At 47.9% G+C, this 17,637-nt stretch overlaps 1 protein-coding gene and 2 long non-coding RNA genes across 3 annotated transcripts in view; 1 reads left to right on the forward strand and 2 right to left on the reverse strand.

Annotated features, from left to right (window-relative positions):
* Positions 1 to 6,960, reverse strand: part of LOC310666938 — a 45,028-nt gene extending 38,068 nt beyond the window's left edge. Inside the window, exon 1 of the long non-coding RNA XR_014506122.1 lies at positions 6,727 to 6,960. This is a non-coding gene — a long non-coding RNA (uncharacterized lncRNA). The remainder of the gene's footprint in view (positions 1 to 6,726) is intronic.
* On the forward strand, positions 587 to 2,597 carry LOC310666902. The gene is made up of 3 exons (XR_014506081.1): positions 587 to 781; positions 1,549 to 1,788; positions 2,521 to 2,597. It is a non-coding gene; the product is annotated as an uncharacterized lncRNA (long non-coding RNA).
* Positions 6,961 to 10,571: 3,611 nt separating the features above from the next.
* Positions 10,572 to 12,794, reverse strand: LOC310666888 (uncharacterized protein). Its single transcript, XM_083418440.1, has 7 exons — positions 12,683 to 12,794; positions 12,435 to 12,514; positions 12,203 to 12,311; positions 12,019 to 12,102; positions 11,681 to 11,785; positions 11,320 to 11,371; positions 10,572 to 11,217 (listed from the first exon to the last, which is right to left on the reverse strand). The coding sequence occupies exons 3-7, from the start codon at positions 12,305 to 12,307 to the stop codon at positions 11,192 to 11,194; spliced, it is 372 nt and encodes a 123-aa protein (XP_083274566.1). The 5' UTR covers positions 12,308 to 12,311; positions 12,435 to 12,514; positions 12,683 to 12,794; the 3' UTR covers positions 10,572 to 11,191.
* Positions 12,795 to 17,637: the final 4,843 nt, after the last annotated feature.

A 17,637-nucleotide genomic window follows, 5' to 3' on the forward strand; every position in this document is an offset into this window, starting at 1 on the left:
CGTATAGGAGTTTGCCCACCATTGTTCTGGATCCCTCTCCCCCTTTGTGTGGGGTGGAGCACCCTGTTGCAACAGTTCAATCAAGATCAGGCTTACGAGCTGCTTTGCTTCTCACCATTCTCTGCTTGGCCTCTGTTGTTTCCTCCTCCCGTTAGAGAACCTACCAAAGGACTCTAGATGAGCTCTTGGGGACCCCAGAAGCGAAAAGGAGTTGCTCTTTTTCTTATAACAATATCATGGGATAGGACGTCCCTATTTTGCGTGGGAGAAACGCTGGAGGGTATCTGAGCGCGCACAGCATTTGCCAACGCTGCTGGACGGGTCCCGCTCCCCCAGCCGCTTCGCCCAGGGGGACGATGCCCGGGAGCGCGCATTCCCCCGCCCGCCCCGCGGCGCGCTCGTCCTCCCCGCCGGCTCCGGGCTCCTCCCCTTCGCGAAGCCGGCGCGCTGCTGCGCTCGGCCCCGTTCCGCCCCTCCGCGGCTGCCGTAGTCGGCCGCCGCCGCCGCCGCCGCTCTCCCTTCCCTTCCCTTCGCTCCCACGTGGTTGCCGGGCAGGAGCAGCTGCGGCGGCGGCGGCGGAGTAAGTGGCCGGAGCGGCTCTTGGCGGAGGGCAGGCGCGGGGAGCGAGGGGACCCCTTGGTGGAGGAAGGAAGGAGAGGGAGAGGGACCCCGGCTGCGCCCCGCTCGTATGCCCTTCCTAGCCTGCCTGCGCTCGGGGCGTCTGGCCGCTCATTCCCTCGGGAGAACAGCCAGGGGCTGGCGGCTGAACGGCATGGCTAGCGTAGGTATCGCCTTTTGATCTTCATCCGGGAAATCTTCCTTACAATATGACTTGGATCAGCTGGCGCTTCTTCAGAAAGGTGTTCACTTCAGGGCGCAGGAAACTGCCTTGATGCGGAGCTAACTCAGGACTTGCAGGGTTTGAGAGAGGGGACCTGGAGATGCCACCGGGGGGCGTTCGGCATCATCGGCATCCTTGTTCTTACTATTAATTAAATTTCTATACCGCCCTTCATCCGAAGATCACTGGGCGGTTTAGGAAGACAAAGATTCATACGGTAATAACAAACCCAATCCATACAGAAAAAGAGATTCAGTGCAGATAAAAAGATAAGATGCATGCCACTGGACTACAGCCTTTTCCTATGCAACGTGGTGTTTCTGTTGCTTTATATTCCGTTCTTTTTTAAAAAGTGTAGTTTTACCTCTTTGTCCCCTGAATTGCAGGGATTCTTCTGTTGTTGATGCGTTACCTGATCTTCAGAGATGTGCATTGTGAGCTGCGACGAAGTTGCTCGTTTTAGCTTGGCGTATGGCATTGCGTTGAATGATGATGTCTGTATACGTATCTATATGTGAAGCAGAATTAAAATGCCTCCAAAACCCCCAGTAGCTCCTTTTGGACTTACTTGCTTGATTGCCTTAAGAAAATTGTCTTTTGTCAGTTGATTTTGAGTGATTGATTCAATATCTGTGCAAAGAAGGTTTCTGTGGCTGACGTGCCCTTTAAATGAAGTACTTCATTAGCTTTCGGATGATCTCTTCTAGTGCTTTGCAATGGCCGAGGAGTTGAGAACCGTGGCCGGCAACCAAGCCAAGAGGCTGAAGAGCAGCTGCAGCAACATAGAGGAGGCAGCGGAAGAAGCTTGAAAGCAGGAGGAAAACGGGCATGAACCGAAACGGATCAAGACCAGTGGGGAAGAGGTGGAGGACGGGGTGAAGAGGTTCCCCAAAAGGAAGGTTGTGATGCTGATGGCATATTCAGGGAAAGGCTATCATGGGATGCAGGTGAGTGGTTCAGGTACCTATGCTTGGGGAGTGTTTGTGGAGTTACCAGGCTAATTTGTCATTGGCCTTTGTTTAGGCATGTAGGTATAAGATGAGGATGGGGATTGGTGGTCTTGCTGCTGCTGCTCTGTTTTGTCCACCTATTTATTTATTTAAAGCGGTGGGGAACCACTGGCCCTCCAGATCTTTGAGGCTGGTGGGAATTGTAGTCCAATGACATTTGGAGGGCCAAAGGCCCCCTGCCCTATGATTCACACAGGTGAATACCACTGCTTCCCCCTGTGCTATAGGGAGCCTTCACTGCCTTTGTGACAGTAGAATTTGAACACAAGGCTGCAGGGCGGAAGAAAAGCAGGGCGACTTCCATCTTGCCTCCCTTGAGAGACCATGTGCCTTTGGGTCTCCTCTTAGCCACCACTTTTAAGACGGTGTCTGAGTTTGCTTTCCTCCCTTCTTCCTCTCCATTATTTTCCCCGCAAGTGCCATGTCTTCAAGATTGCAAATCTGAGGGCAGTGACTCGCCCACTACTGATGTTTGCAAGTTCTTCCTTTTAGCTAAAGGGCAGGCTAAAGAAACCAGACCAGTTACCACGTTAACACCTTTCTTTGATCCATCCCAGGCGCTTGTGCCTGGTCTGACTTCCTGATCCTTAGCTCATCCTTTGTAGCAGCCAGGCAGCTCCAGCTCTGGCAAGTGAGATGCATTCAATCGTTTCTTCTTTTTCATTCCAGCGCAATGTGGGGAATGCTCAGTTCAAGACGATTGAGGATGACTTGGTGACAGCCCTCAATCGATCAGGCTGCATCCCATAGAACCACGGTGAAGACATGAAGAAGATTTCTTTCCAGAGATGCGCCCGGACAGACAAGGTGATGCGGTTTTGTGTGTGCGAATGGGAGTTTCAACAGCATGGAGTGTCGGTATTGTGGATTGCAGCCCTGGGGAGCTCCTGTCACACAGTGTAGAAAATACTGAGCTTGATGGGCCAATGGTCTGACTCTGTATAAGGCAGCTTCTTATGTTTCTATATGTGGCACCCTAACACATATGTAATATACATGGTCCCCAGGTTATGGTTCGGCATAGAGACCCTTGCATTCTTCAACTCAGTTCCATTTTGTTTGCTTTCAGATTATACTAACTTCCTGAATCCATGCTTAGGACCCTCAGCCCATCACTGTCTGATGGAGACTTTTCTGGTTCCCTCCTCCCTGTTGATTTTAATCCCTACCTGTTTCAGGATGAGAACAGAAATCGTGCTCCGACGGCGCGGCGGTGGCAGGAGGCCCCATTAGCTAAAGTGGTGCTTCAGGTTAAGAACAGTTTCAGGTTAAGTACGGGCCTCCAGAACGAATTAAGTACTTAACCCGAGGTACCACTGTACATTCCGGCCCACCACATGGTCTGAGAGATGGTTGACTGGCCCACGGCTGAAAAAGCTTTCTGACCTCTGAACTATCCTACTGTACAAAAGTAAATTTTGCAATCATTGCTTTACCCACGATTGCCCCCTGGCATGTGGCGGCTTGTGCAGAAGGGAAGGCAGCCCTCAGGCTCAAAGAAGTACCCCAGCAAACTACAGCTCTTGGGATTCTTGGAGGAGAGTGGTATGCACTAAACGCATTGTACCCATGGCAGGCTTTGCAATCGCCCCTAAAAGCTTCCTCCTGCAGTTCCACAGGTCGGTTTGGAGGTGCAGGCTGCCCTCTGCTGCTCAGTCCTAGCACTTCGGGGAAAGAAGATAAGATTCTTGCAGTAGCAAAAGAAGCTCCATCTGCACCAGTCTCAAAAATGGCCTCTTTTTTCACTTGCTCCTTCAGTTTTTCAGACAAACCATAGGATGTTTATACTGATCGGATTACATGCCGATTACATATGAAATCCGCCTTTCTACTAGCTGGCACAATGAAGGTTTCACAATCGATTAGAATATGTGGCGATTTGTTGGCCATATGGCTTTTGGGTTATCCAATCCCCCCCCCCCCCCATCTCTTAACTGCAGTTCTTTGCTGTTTCCTATGCCCCTTCCAGCTAATCTCTGCCCTGCTTTCTTTTCTGCCTCGTTTCTTTTATGTTGCTGCCGCCAATCATTTCTGGGTGCAACTTTCTCTTCTGTCTGAGGGCAATTTACCGTATTTTTCGCCCCATAGGACGCACTTTTTCCCCTCCAAAAATGAAGGGGAAATGTGTGTGCGTCCTATGGGGCGAATGCAGGCTTTCGCTGAAGCCTGGAGAGCGAGAGGCATCGGTGCGCACCGACCCCTCTTGCTCTCCAGGCTTCAGAAAGCTATCCGCAAGCCTTGCAAGCCCTGTGGGAGTTCCCACGGGCTCACAAGGCTTGCGGGCAGCAGCCTGCCGCCCTAAGCACGGGGAGCCCTCCGGAGGACTCCCCGTGCTTCGGGCGAGTGTCCCCAAGCCTCGCGCGCCCAACGGGAGGTTCCGCCGAGCGCGCGAGGCTTGGGGCGGCAGCCTGCCGCCCAAAGCACAGGGAGCCCCCTGGAGGACTCCCCGTGCTTCGGGCGAGTGTCCGCAAGCCTTGCGCGCCCGACGGGAGGTCCCGCCGAGCACGTGAGGCTTGGGGTGGCAGCTTGGTGCCCAAAGCACGGGGAGCCCTCCGGAGGACTCCCCGTGCTTTGGGCGAGTGTCCGCAAGCCTTGTGCACCCGACGGGAGGTCCCGCTGAGCGCGCGAGGCTTGGGGCGGCAGCTTGCCGCCCGAAGCACGGGGAGCCCCCTGGAGGACTCCCCGTGCTTCGGGCTAGTGTTGGTAAGCCTTGCGCGCCTGGCGGGAGGTCCCGCCGGGCGCGCGAGGCTTGGGGCCGCACCCTGCCGCCCGAAGCACGGGGAGCCCTCCGGAGGGCTCCCCTTGCTTCTGGCGGGTGTCCGTAAGGTTTGGGGCGGCAGCCGCAGCTGGGGGGGGGGATAAATTTTTTAAATTCATTTATTCAAAATTCATTTATTCAAAAACGAGGTGCGTCCTATGGTCCGGTGCGCCCTATAGGACGAAAAATACGGTATTTGGAAGAAAGTCTCTTTGCAGTTCGTGGGGTATGCTTCTGTGTTGGAGTGCCTTAGACAAAGGAACACAGGCTGGAATATCCTTTATTATTCACTTGTAGGATCGCTGATCGTCGAAGCGCATTGTTAGCTGCATTCAGAGGTGAAGTTTAGCTGGAGTGCAGTAGCAGTCTAACAATGCCCTGAAACCACAGGCATTTTCCTTATTTCAATAGGAAACAATGATGGAAGGAAGCGTCAGCAGATTTTATGCAATGCTTAAACATTGAACATGGGCTTTTCTTTAAATGAGCAACATGACTCTAGATCTGAAAAACTAATAGGCAGAATATGTGGTCCTGGTCTGTTTCGGGGCCTAATACGGCCCACCGGTCAGTTGAATCCAGCCCCTAAAAAAAGCTCAACAACTTTGGGGTAAAATCTACCACAGCACTGACTGCGACATGGTCACTCCCTGGTGGTGAGCAAAGAGGACCTGTAGCCGATCTAAGGTTCTGCACTTTGGCAGGAAGAACCAGCTGCACCAATATAAGATGAGGGACACCTGGTTTGCTGGTAGGGAAAAGGATCTAGGGATCTTAGTGGACCACAAGCTTAACATGAGCCAACCTGAGAGTGATGCAGCAGCAGCAAAAAATCCTAATTCTATTTCAGGCTGCAACAACAAAGGTGTCCAGAGGAATGGAAGACAATAAGACAATGAAATTCAAGACAGTAACAATTTATTGTGCATTTATTCATAATCCATTAAAAATATTTATTTTTATTCCATTCTCTTCCAGTTCTTTTTCTTCTTGACAAGTGGAGTTACACAGGGAGTAGATCATATATCCTAAGGAATGGAAAAGCCTAAAATTCCATGAGATCTTTTGAGGCAAAATAATATTAACAATTTTCGGATCTCTCTCTGTCCCCTGCCCTGCCCTGTCTTTTGCAAAACAAAGGTGTCAACCCTGTGCCCAGACAGCAAGACCCTCCCCCCTCGGTCTCCCTGAGGTGGTCCAGAGGAAAGAAGAGCAAGGCATAAGGCCCCAGCTGGGCTGCAGGAGTTGCCAGAAGGAGGCCTACAAAATGCCACCCTGCCATCTTAGGGACTCCACTCTGCATCTGTGTAGGGTTTACTCGGGAGCCTTGTCTTCCCCTGAAGCCGTCCGATGGGATCCCTGTCAGTGTTTGTAAAAAAAAAAAAAAAAGGAAAGGGTTCTGACCTCCCTTTGTCTCCTCAGACCCTTGTCGGCATAAAAGAGTCCACAAGAATACCCTTGCAGAGTGCTTTCTGCTTTTATTCTTAAAAGTCTTTGTGCAAAAGCGACTGACCAACTGTACACACCTCAACACTACCAGCTTTCACTAACTAACCAACCAACCAACCCAACACCAAACTAACATTTTTCACTCTATATATACAACCCGGTGCAGACCGCTGACTCATGCTGACCCAGCTTTTTTAAGCATTAAAGAAACAGTGGCCATTTTAGCCGTGACACCCCTTCTGTTTCTTAAATGCGAAAAACCCCAACAGAAACAATACATACATACATACATACATACAGTACACTATATACATAAACCCAGTTTTGGCATCAATTCATTATGACATGTTGCTGGCAAAGGCTTGGTAAACAAATCAGTAATATTATCTTGTGATTGACAATACTCCAGTTTGATTACCCCATTCTGTACACAATCTCTAACATTTGCATGACGGATAGCAATATGTTTTGATGCGGATTTCATTATTTCCGAGCTCGCTAATGAAATGTACGATTGGCTATCTTCATACACTTGGATAGGCAAATCTACTTTACCATCTAGCTCTTTTAGTATCTGTATAAACCACATGATTTCATTGCATGCTAGCGACAGGCTCCCATATTCTGCCTCACAGGATGAGGTCACAACAAATCCTTGTTTCTTTGACCTCCATCCAATTATGGAATTGACAAACATCATAACCATTCCACTTGTAGATTTTCTAGTAGCTACACAGCTTCCCCAGTCCGCATAAACAAATACTTCTAGTTTTTCGTCTTGTGTACTATATATCTTCAAACATACATTTAATGTCCCCTTTAGATATCCAATAAGCCTTTTCAAAGCACACCAATCGGCAGTACTGGGTTTAGATACACGTTGGCTCAGAACATTTGTAGCACATGCAATGTCTGGCCTTGACCACTGGCTTACAACAGTGATCCTATTTTTGAGTGATACAACTCAGGCTGATCAAATTCATCATCACACACTGTCTTTGGGAAATCTGGTGTCATGGGAGTCTGATCTGGCTTGCAGTTTTCCATGCCAAACTGCTCTATCAAACAAAGAATGTTCTCTTTCTGGTTCAATAGGAAGCTTCCATCAGCTTCCTGACTTACTTCTACTCCCAAGTAATTGCTTACAGGCCCTAAGGCTTTAAGCTTAAACTTATTTTCCAGTTGACTTGTGAGCTTCTGGATCTCATCTGTGGAACTCCCTGCTACAAGCAAATCATCAACAAAGACTAAGAGCATTAGATATTTGTTGCCTGTCCCCTTGGTGTACAACCAAGTTTTACAAGGGCTTCATTTAAACACTGGTTCCAATACCTTCAACTTTGTTTGAGACCGTAAACAGCCTTTTTTAAAGGCCAGACTGCACCATTCCCCTCTTCAAACCCAGGGGGTTGTCTGATTAACACTTCATGGTCTAAATTTGCATGCAGATATGCAGCATCAGGTAGGGACGCGGGTGGCGCTGTGGGCTAAAGCCTCAGCGCCTAGGGCTTGCCGATCGAAAGGTCGGCGGTTCGAATCCCCACGGCGGGGTGCGCTCCTGTTGTTGGGTCCCAGTGCCTGCCAACCTAGCAGTTCGAAAGCACTCTTGGGTGCAAGTAGATAAATAGGGACCGCTTACTAGCGGGAAGGTAAACGGTGTTTCCGTGTGCGGCTCTTGCTCGCCAGAGCAGCGATGTCACGCTGGCCTCGTGACCCGGAAGTGTATTCGGACAGCACTGGCCCCCGGCCTCTTGAGTGAGATGGGCGCACAACCCTAGAGTCTGTCAAGACTGGCCCGTACGGGCAGGGGTACCTTTACCTTTACGCAGCATCAACATCAAAATGGTGCACTGCTAATTGTCTTGCAGCAGCAATAGAGAGCATTAAACAAAAAGTTTCACTCTTTACAGTTGGAGAAAACACTTCATCATAACTCTCCCCTTTAATCTGAGTGAACCCTCTGGCTACTAATCTGGCTCAAAAACGTGGTTCCCCAGATGCAAGGGTTTTCCTTTTATAAACCCACTTGCATGACACCAAACACTTTGTTACGTTTAAAAGAGTCCATTTCTTCTTTCATAGCTTGTTCCCACAAAGCACGTTCCCCAGGGGGTAAGTCTAAGACTTCATTATAACTTTGTGATTCCACACAACTCACATTGCATATTGTCACTCCTCCTAGGGTCAAACGCTGAGGAGGTACGCCCTTGTTTGAACGCTGGGAGCGTCTAGGCACAACTACTACTTCTTCCCCCCTTGTCTCTGGCTCTTCTTCCTCTTCCACTAGAGAAGTATTATCTATTGCCACATCTTTTGGAGAAATCTGTGCCTCCTCCTCATCCTGCTCCTGTGTTGCCAATGGCTGAGAAGAAGCCTCTTCTCTTACTTGCAGAGGCAGTAGGCAATCTGGGTTGGCATGGATCGCAGTCCATCTGTCCTGGTCAGCAAAGTCTGTGCTTTGTGACAGAACCACGCGTTCTGGGCATAAATTGAAACACCACCCTTTGCCATAGGGCTGATATCCCACAAACCCCAGTCTCTGCGCTCTAGCTCCCCCTTTCTGACGCTGAGCTTTGGGGATATTTACATGTGCCCAAGAACCCCAGTTATGGAGCATTGTCCACTCTGGTTCTTTCCCAAACAACACAAGATAAGGAATATCTTTTATAGAGCTAGACCAGGTTCTATTAATCAAAACGTTTGCTGTGAGAAAAGCCTCACCCCACAGCCTATGATTGTGACCCAATCCTGCATCCACTAGCAGGCAGTCCTTTACTGGCTGTATTACAGCCCCACGTCTTTCACACAGACCATTTTCAGCAGGGCTATAAGGGTTAGTCAAACGGTGAGTGATCCCCTTACGTCGCAACCATGCTCCAAATTGTTTGTTCAGAAAATCTACACCCCTATCTGTTTGCAACTGCACAACAGGGCGAGCGAAGAGCTTTTCAGCTTGGGCAACCCATTCTCTGAATGTGGGGAAACACTCCGATTTCTGCTTTAACAAAAACAACCAACTAAATGTGATTTATCATCTGTTACCAGAAAAGCGTAGGGACGCGGGTGGCGCTGTGGGTAAAAGCCTCAGCGCCTAGGGCTTGCCGATCGAAAGGTCGGCGGTTCGAATCCCCGCAGCGGGGTGCGCTCCCGTTGTTCGGTCCCAGCGCCTAGCAGTTTGAAAGCACCCCCGGGTGCAAGTAGATAAATAGGGACCGCTTACTAGCGGGAAGGTAAACGGTGTTTCCGTGTGCGGCTCTGGCTCGCCAGAGCAGCGATGTCACGCTGGCCACGTGACCCGGAAGTGTCTCCGGACAGCACTGGCCCCCGGCCTCTTGAGTGAGATGGGTGCACAACCCTAGAGTCTGTCAAGACTGGCCCGTACGGGCAGGGGAACCTTTACCTTTTTACCAGAAAAGCATATCTGGCGCCCCCTTCAGTCTTCTGTGGAAAAGGGCCTATCACGTCACAATGGACAAGTTCTAAAACCTCTTTAGATACTCTGTCACTTTTAGAAGCCATAGGCTTCCTCTTAGATTTGGCCATTTTACATACATTGCAATCTAGGAAACAGTTACAGCTATTTACTTTTAGGTTCTTGCACACCTTCTGCATCTCTGAAAGCGCATGGAAATTGGCGTGACCCGGTTTTATAACCCATTTTCCAACTTTGCATGGCCACATACCTGAGTTCCATTCTTTATCAGACAACCATCCTGCGTGAACTTAACACTATACCCTGCATTAATCAAACAGCTTACAGACAGTAAACAATAGTCCAGACTGCTGACAAACAGAGTCTCTGGTAGAGTAGTGTTCAAGCACTGCAGGAAACATGTTCCCTGGCCATCAATCTTGCTTCTATGACCATCAGCAAGATAGATTGAGTCTTTTCCATCAGCTGGTTTCCCCAGGGTCTTAAAGTCCTCCCGACTGTTGCAGATAATCCTGCTGCTACCAGAGTCCAGCAACCATGTTCCTTGAGGTATCTTCCTCTCGAGAAAATGCAGACACAAGATGAGCAGAATGCGTGTTCTTCTTCCCTGAAGCGAACCCCTTCTGCTTACATTTCTGCGTCGATTGCTGTCTCTGCTCCATGTCGTCTTCTGGAGGTCTTGCCCTGCAGTGATGTTGGAGATGCCCGGCTTGGCTGCATCTGTAGCATCTCCTCACCGCCATGGCCAAGTCCCAAACTTGGCATTGCCCCATTGGCAGATCCTGCTGCTGGCCCCCTCGGCTGTAACTCCTCCGCTCTTGGAGTTCAGCCTGTCTATCTGACCTTCTTTCTGCTTCTTCGGTCAATCTTCCAACCACATACTCAAGGGTCAGATCTCAGGGACGCATACTCTCCATGCTGTTAATCACAGGCAACCAACTTTCAGGCAAACTTGAAAGGATAATGTAGGTTTGATCAGTTTCATCCTAACGCTTACCTCTCTGTTGTAGTTGAAGAAACAGAGATTTCAGCGTTCGAAGATGAGTTGCCAAACTCTCACCTTCTTCTATAACAGTCCTGAACAGCCTTTTGGTCAGAGAAATTATAGTTCCAGCAGTTTCTCTGACATGCATTGCCCTTAATAAATTCCAGCACTCAAACGCTGTGCTGGCATTTGCTACATGCAATAACTGAGAGTTGCTCAAACACAGCATAATTTGGGCATGAGCCCTTTCATCCAGCCGTCTTTTCTCAGGAGAGTCCCGTCTCAAAACCTCAGTTTCAACACAGTCCCATAGTCCATCTCTCCTTAACAACTGCTGCATTTTTATTGACCAACTCAGCCAGTTGCTTTCTGAGAGAAGTTCAAAAGGGATGCCTCCCCCAATATTTACAACTTGGGAAGACTGGAAATCTGCCATCTCTGCTGGTGCTTGCTGAGCCCCTTCTGTGGGGTCTCCAGCAATCTCTCCTGACTCTCTCTTTAGAGTCCGACTGGACAGTCCTGGCTGGCACTCACCGGCCTCTAGCTGCTGCCTCTGTTGACCCTCAGGTCCTGCCTGGCTCTGCAACTGGTGTAGCCGCTCTGTGAGTCACCTACTGTGGTCCTCTAGCAGTTCAAACTGTTCCAGTAGCCGACGCTGAGTGCTTTCCTCATCCTCAGATCCTAGCCTCTCCAGCGTCGCTGCAGACAGTTACGGCTAGATATCCTCAATGATGATGTCATCTGGATGGAAGAGAATGAGAAGAGAATGCAAATGCAAATGAAAATGAGATTTCCCCACAGGCCTTTAGTCAAAGGCCGCTGTCTCCTAGGTGTGGGGCTTACCTTCTTTGGGCTTCCGGCGGAAGCATGCCAGTTCCGGCCGAATGACAGTCATCTGCAGAGGAAAGAAAAATCGGGGTCAGATGGGAGCAAGAGAGCACAGAAGCAGCGCCAAGTCAGGAAGGACAAGTCTCCCTCTGTCTTGGGCCCAACCCCTTGTTCCAGAGGACCTCCCTGGGCCCTGCAGCCCCCTGGGCAGAGGTGGAAGGGCAGCAGCAGGAAAGGGGGCAGGAAAAGCCTCTGGCCTCATCCTGGCCCCCAGGGAGACACCCCCCAAATTCTGCGCTAAAGATCACTTGGGGATGTGATCTTGGGGGGGATGGAAGTAACCAAAGAAATGAATAGAAGAAGGCAAGGTACTTACTCTGAGTTTGGGATACTTCCGGGCAATGGCCAGCAGCAAGGAGATGCTGCTGGCCGCAAGTTGTTGCGCCTCCCCACTTTCGCCCAGGGCGTATCCTCTGAGGTCCTGCAGGAGGAAAGAGCATTTCAGAGTCAGGGGCCAGTCTGGGCCAAAGCGGCCCCCACTGCCCCCACCACGGAGTCCCTGGCACTTCTGGACCATGAGGGGATGCCAGCTTTGGTCTTGGACCAAATTGGGGGCCAAATAGGCTCTGTGCCCCAGAAATGGGGCAGTCCGTTGGGTAAGGGAGGGGAGGGGAAAAACCCTAAAACCACCCCTGATGCCATAGGGACACTTACACTGAGCAGCTGGAGGAGAGTTCCAGGGTTGGGTGCCTCCATAAGAAGACTGCCCAGCAGAAGGCGGAAGTGCCTCTTCAGTTCCTGTGGGAAAAGAGAGAAGAGAGTTTGAATGCTGGTTGGATTCTGCAAGGGTGTGGCGAAGAGGAAGAAAGAGAATGTGAAGTCAAAACAAAGGACATACTTCTCTCTTCTCCTCCTCCTCCTCCTTCTTGGCCCCAATCAATACGGCCTCCAACATCCTGTGCAGGATGGCGCTGATCATGTCAGAGGTGAATTTCGGCCTCATCGTGCTGTAGAAATGAAAGGGAGAGGGTTAGAGTCTCCCTTGCCCCTTTCTCCCTCCCGCCTGCTCTTTCCCCCTGGAGTTCTGCCCCCCCACCCACCACCCCATCGACGCCAAAGACCCCACTCACCTTAGCTGGAGGAGGGCCTCCAAGGCAAGGGCCAGGGTCAGGGGCCGATCCCTGAAGTGCTCCAAGGGCCCCAAGATGTCCTGGAAGAGAACAGAGGAGGAAAATCAGCTCCCACCCCAAACACCAGGCTTGGCTTTGCAGGGGAATGGCAACCCCATGGCCTAAGCCGGCAGGGTCCTCCTCCCCACAGATGCCCAGCCCCTTCCCCCCACCTCCCTGTGGGGGTCCCTCACCCCCCCATCACTCACCAGAATTTTTTGGGCTGTCTCCTCCTTGGAGCACGTCAGGGATCGGAGCCCCCTGAGCTCCGCTGCCTGGCAGCTCTCAATGACCCCCAGGATGTACCGCTGTTCGTCTTCCAGCAGCTGAAATGCAAAAGTCAGGCTGTCAGTTCCTTGTGAGGGGAGGACTTCTCCGCGTCTGAGATTGCAGAGTGGGCAAAGAGCCCGGGGGACAGCGGGGGGCAGGTCTGAGGGATCCAGTCCCTGCTCTTGTTTTCTCCAATACTCACCCCTCGGGCTGGTATTCTGAACCGCAGCAGAACTGCAAACAGAAGGACATGGGAAGAGGTGAGTCCTCTTTTGCATCCTTGGACTAGTTGCCCCCCATGCCCATCCCTGCCCTCCTCTGTCCAAAATAGGAGGGCCACTGGCTTACCTGGTGCCACGGGCTGCTCTGTGTCTGGCTGGGGGGCCACCCTGTGGCAGCGCCTGAAAAGGCGCCTTATGCACCTGATCCTAGAAGAGATGAGTGGAAAGAGTGACTCAGATGCTGGCAGCCCCAATTCTTGAGCCTGGCCCCCTCATTCATGAAGTCAAGCAGTGTATAAATTTCATGAAGCATTGTTACCAGAATTTTTGGAAAGGGTGGCGGGGGGTTTCGCCCTCCAGCAGGCACCATACCCCCCTCTGACTGTACCCCAGATCAACACCTTCACGTTGCAAATGTCCCCACAAAAAACATCCTGACACAGTCCTTTCCTTTTTCTATTCCAAAGGCTGCCATAAATAAGCGTAGAACATTTGCCCTAATGAAGGCTGAGCCTTTCGCTCACAAGGCGCTCAACCAATCAGCTCAGACTATCCAAATATCCAATAGCAACCAATGAGTGCCACGAAACGGTGCCCTCCAGCACAAAGCACTGACAACAACAACAGAACAGAGCACACAGGCACTGCAGCTGCCAACCAGCCGTGGCCTCTGCTCTACAAGTAGGAATTCCCACTGGGAACAGGGGAAAGTCAGAACCAGCCATGAAAAGCATTCTTGGTCCATTGAAACTAGTCTTTCAAGTTTCAGTCTAGGCTCTTGAACTACCAACCCAGCTGTACGCTTGTGAAACATGGACCACTTATAAACGCCATCTCCAACTCCTTGAAAGATTCCATCAAAGGTGTCTCCGAAAAATGTGACACACCACTTGGGAAGGCAGGCGAACTAACACCGGTGTCCTGGAAGAAGCAAAGATCACCAGTGTTGAAGCAATGATTCTTCAACACCAACTTCGTTGGACTGGTCATGTGGTTCGGATGCCTGATGATTGTCTTCCAAAGCAACGACTCTATTCCAAACTTAAAAATGGAAGGCGTAATGATGGTGGCCAACAAAAGAGGTTTAAAGACTATCTCAAGGCCAATCTAAAAACATGTTGTATAAACAAAATATAATACAAAAAAGAATAAGAGAGGCTAAAATCAAGCATTTACAAGAAGAAATAGGCAAACAAGAAAAATTATTAGCGAAAACACCAAAAAACGAGATCGCAAACCAAACCATTGAAATATTACAAACACAGCTCTCAACACTCTTAAATGATGAAATAGAAATATAAAATGGATGAACAAAAATCATTTGAATTTGGAAACAGACCAGGTAAATTACTTGCAGGGCAGATAAAGAAAAGACAGGGAAAGACAAATAAAGTAGTATATGAAGGAAAAGCAGTGGAGACGGAAGAAGGAATAAATAAATGCTTTGTAAAATACTTCACCAATCTATATAAAAAAGGTGCAGAAACTCGACAACAAATTATAAAATATCTTCAAGGAAAACAAATCCCAAAAATAGGTGAAAACAAACGGAAGCAGCTAAACGCACCAGTAACAACAATGGAGATATAACAAGCAATTTCCAATCTTAAACTGGGGAAGGCTCCAGGTGCAGATGGACTATCCGCGATACACTACCAAAGGTTAGAAGATGCTGTAACAATGCCTTTTAAAAAATTAATGAACGAGATCATGCAAGAAGGAAAAATACCAAAGTCGTGGCAAGAAGCCAATATTGTATTAATTCACAAACAAAGCACAGCTAGAGAATGAGTTAACAATTACAGACCCATATCATTATTAAATAATGATTATAAATTGTTTGCGGGGATATTAGCAAATAGGCTGAAATCGGTCCTAAAGGATGTAATAGACCAAGACCAAGTAGGATTCCTCCCAAATAGGCATATAAAAGCAAATATGAGAATAGTAATTGATCTAATTGAATATTTGGAAATGAGACCCAACAAAAAAGCGACGTTTATGCTAACAGATGCCGAGAAGGCTTTCGATAACCTATCAAGATCGTTCCTTCAGGAAGTAGCAGAAGCAGTAGGACTGGGTGAAAACTACTGCAGAGCAATAAACACAATATATGAAAACCAGCAGGGATGTTTAATAAGAAATGGTGAAAAGACGGATCCTTGAAATATAGAGAAAGGTACCAGGCAAGGATGCCTGCTTTCACCGTTCCTTTTTATACTAACTCTGGAAATCCTGATTTTAGAAATAAATAAAGAAAAAGAGATAAAGGGAATTACATGAGGCAAGGATGTTTTCAAAATTAGAGCTTTTGCATACAATATTATATTAGCACCTGAGGAGCCAGGAACCAGTCTAATGAAAGCATTGAGGATAATGAATGAGTTCGGGAAAGTAGCAGGCTTCAAGATAAATATGTCAAAAACAAAACTTATGGTAAAAAACATACAGGAATTAGAAAAGAGCGAACTACAGGAGAAATTGGGTTTGGAAATTGTTACAAAAGCAAAATATTTTGGTATAGAATTGACGATGAAAAATATTAATCTACAGTATTTGGAAACAATTATGAAAAAGCCTGGAAGGAAATTAGAAGAGATCTAGAAACCTGGAGTAGATTAAAGCTGGCATTAATGGGGAGAATATCTATAATTAAGATGAATGTTTTACCCAAAATGATATATTTGTTCCAAACAATACTAATAATAATGAAAGAAAATTGTTTTGATGAGTGGAGAAAAGATCTAACAAAATTCATATGGCAAACCAAAAAACTATGCATAAGGTATAAACTATTAACAGATAAAAGGGAGAGAGGAGGACTGGCATTACGAAATCTAAAATTATATTATGAAGCAGAATGTCTTGTGTGGCTAAAAGAAGATTACATTGGAAAACACTAGTATTTTAAATCTAGAAAGTTTTGACAATAGGTATGGATGGCACGCCTACATAGCATACAAGAAGATTAAGGTACATAATGGCTTCAAAAACCATATACTCAGAAATTCATTGTTTAAAGTTTAGAATAAATTTTAAAGTTTTACAGTTTTGGAATAAACAGCTATTAGAGCCACAAATCCCTTTATGGATCTCTCCATTAGAAGCCCATGCAGTTAAACAACACAATATGAATCCGAACTGGGCAACATCTAGACAAATACTGGAAGAAGACCAAGGAAAGTTAAAATTAAAAACATATGAAGAATTAAAACAATATGGGATGGATAATTGGCAATATATACAATTAAAAAGTGTGTTTAAGGCAGATCAAAGAAAAGGTCTTGCCAAAGAACAATTGCTATTTAGCACCATTATATTACGAAACAATAGGAAATTATTATCAAAAATTTACACTCTATTATTAGACTATGATTTGATGAGGGGGTAAAAGAAATAATGGTCAAATGGGCACAAGATATCGGCCATACTATATATTTAGAACAATGGTAGAAACTCTGTCGCGAGGATATTCGCTTTTCCCACCAACCCGAACTTTGGGATTTTTTTATCAAGGGTTTGTTTAGCATTTTCTTAAGTTCTTAAGGTTGGATTTGAATTTATAAATTTTGGCGAGTTTAACTGATGTTAAATACCACCTGTAACACATTTTAACCAAATTTTCCTTTATCATATAGCAGGTGGTAAAGCGAATATCCTCGCGACAGAGTTTCTCCCATTGTTCTAAATATATAGTATGGTCGATATCTTGTGCCCATTTGCCCATTGTTTCTTTTACCTCTTCATCCATAGTGATTGTTCTTTGGCAAAACCTTTTCTTTGATCTGCCTTAAAACACTCTTTTCTGCTCAGAATGAAGATGGCGACCAGAGGAGGCACTTGGGACATGGCTAGGGGCAGCCATCATCCCTGAAGCATGAGACCACAGCAACCCTTCTGCTGGGGTGATCATCACTGCCCTCCTGGTCTCTGAGTGCCAGACAGGTAGCCATCTCAAGGACAAGAGTGGATCTGAAGGAGGTGAGGACAGGTGACCCCACCTAGCCCCGAAGTCACCCCCCCCCCCGCAACCAGGCCTCAAACTGTCCAAAATTCCTTTTCTCTCTTCTAAAAAATCCACAGCTAAAGTTTTCCTCTGTTTTCTCACAAGATGCTGTTGAAAGGCAAAACGTTACTCTTTTATCAGTACGAGAGAGCTTCAAAAAGCTCATGAATAGACTCTGACAAGCAAGCCTGAGAACTGAGTCTTATCTCACTCTAGTTGCAACATCTTGAACACGCTGAACCGCAAGGCTCCTCGACCCCCCCCCCGGCTTCTCATCCCCCTTTCCTGGGAAGAGTCCAAAAGAGTCCCAAGACAGGAGCTTTCTGTTCATGCTCAGAGGCAGGACTCTTGAGGAGGAGGAGAAGGGGAGGGAACTGGAAGGGGAATATATACTCTGTGCAAATGGCTGTGAACTCGTGCTTGTTTTGTGACTATAGCACACTTGCTCCTTCTACCAGCCGGATGGCAGAATAAAGCTTTTTCTCTGAAACTATTCCTTGAGTGTCTGTTGAGTCCCATTTCCCGGGCGCAAAGCTCTTCTCACCCAAGGCTAAAAAGGCTACAGATCCAACCTACATGGTTGGGGGACTTGGCCAGGACAATAGGGGGTACTCAGCTTGGCTGGGAAACAGGAACATGTATATATATTTATTTGTTTTACTGAATG

This window comes from Podarcis tiliguerta, assembly GCF_965153285.1.
Source record: "Podarcis tiliguerta genome assembly, chromosome: 16".
NCBI classification, from domain to species: domain Eukaryota; kingdom Metazoa; phylum Chordata; class Lepidosauria; order Squamata; family Lacertidae; genus Podarcis; species Podarcis tiliguerta.

Coding starts and splice junctions, on each gene's coding strand:
- LOC310666888 (XM_083418440.1), bottom strand. CDS start 12,307: ATGAGGCCGAAATTCACCTCTGACATGATCAGCGCCATCCTGCACAGG. Junction 12,103..12,202: donor AGGAGGAGGAGAAGAGAGAA/GTATGTCCTTTG, acceptor CTTTTCCCACAG/GAACTGAAGAGGCACTTCCG. Junction 11,372..11,680: donor GGAAGTATCCCAAACTCAGA/GTAAGTACCTTG, acceptor TTTCCTCTGCAG/ATGACTGTCATTCGGCCGGA.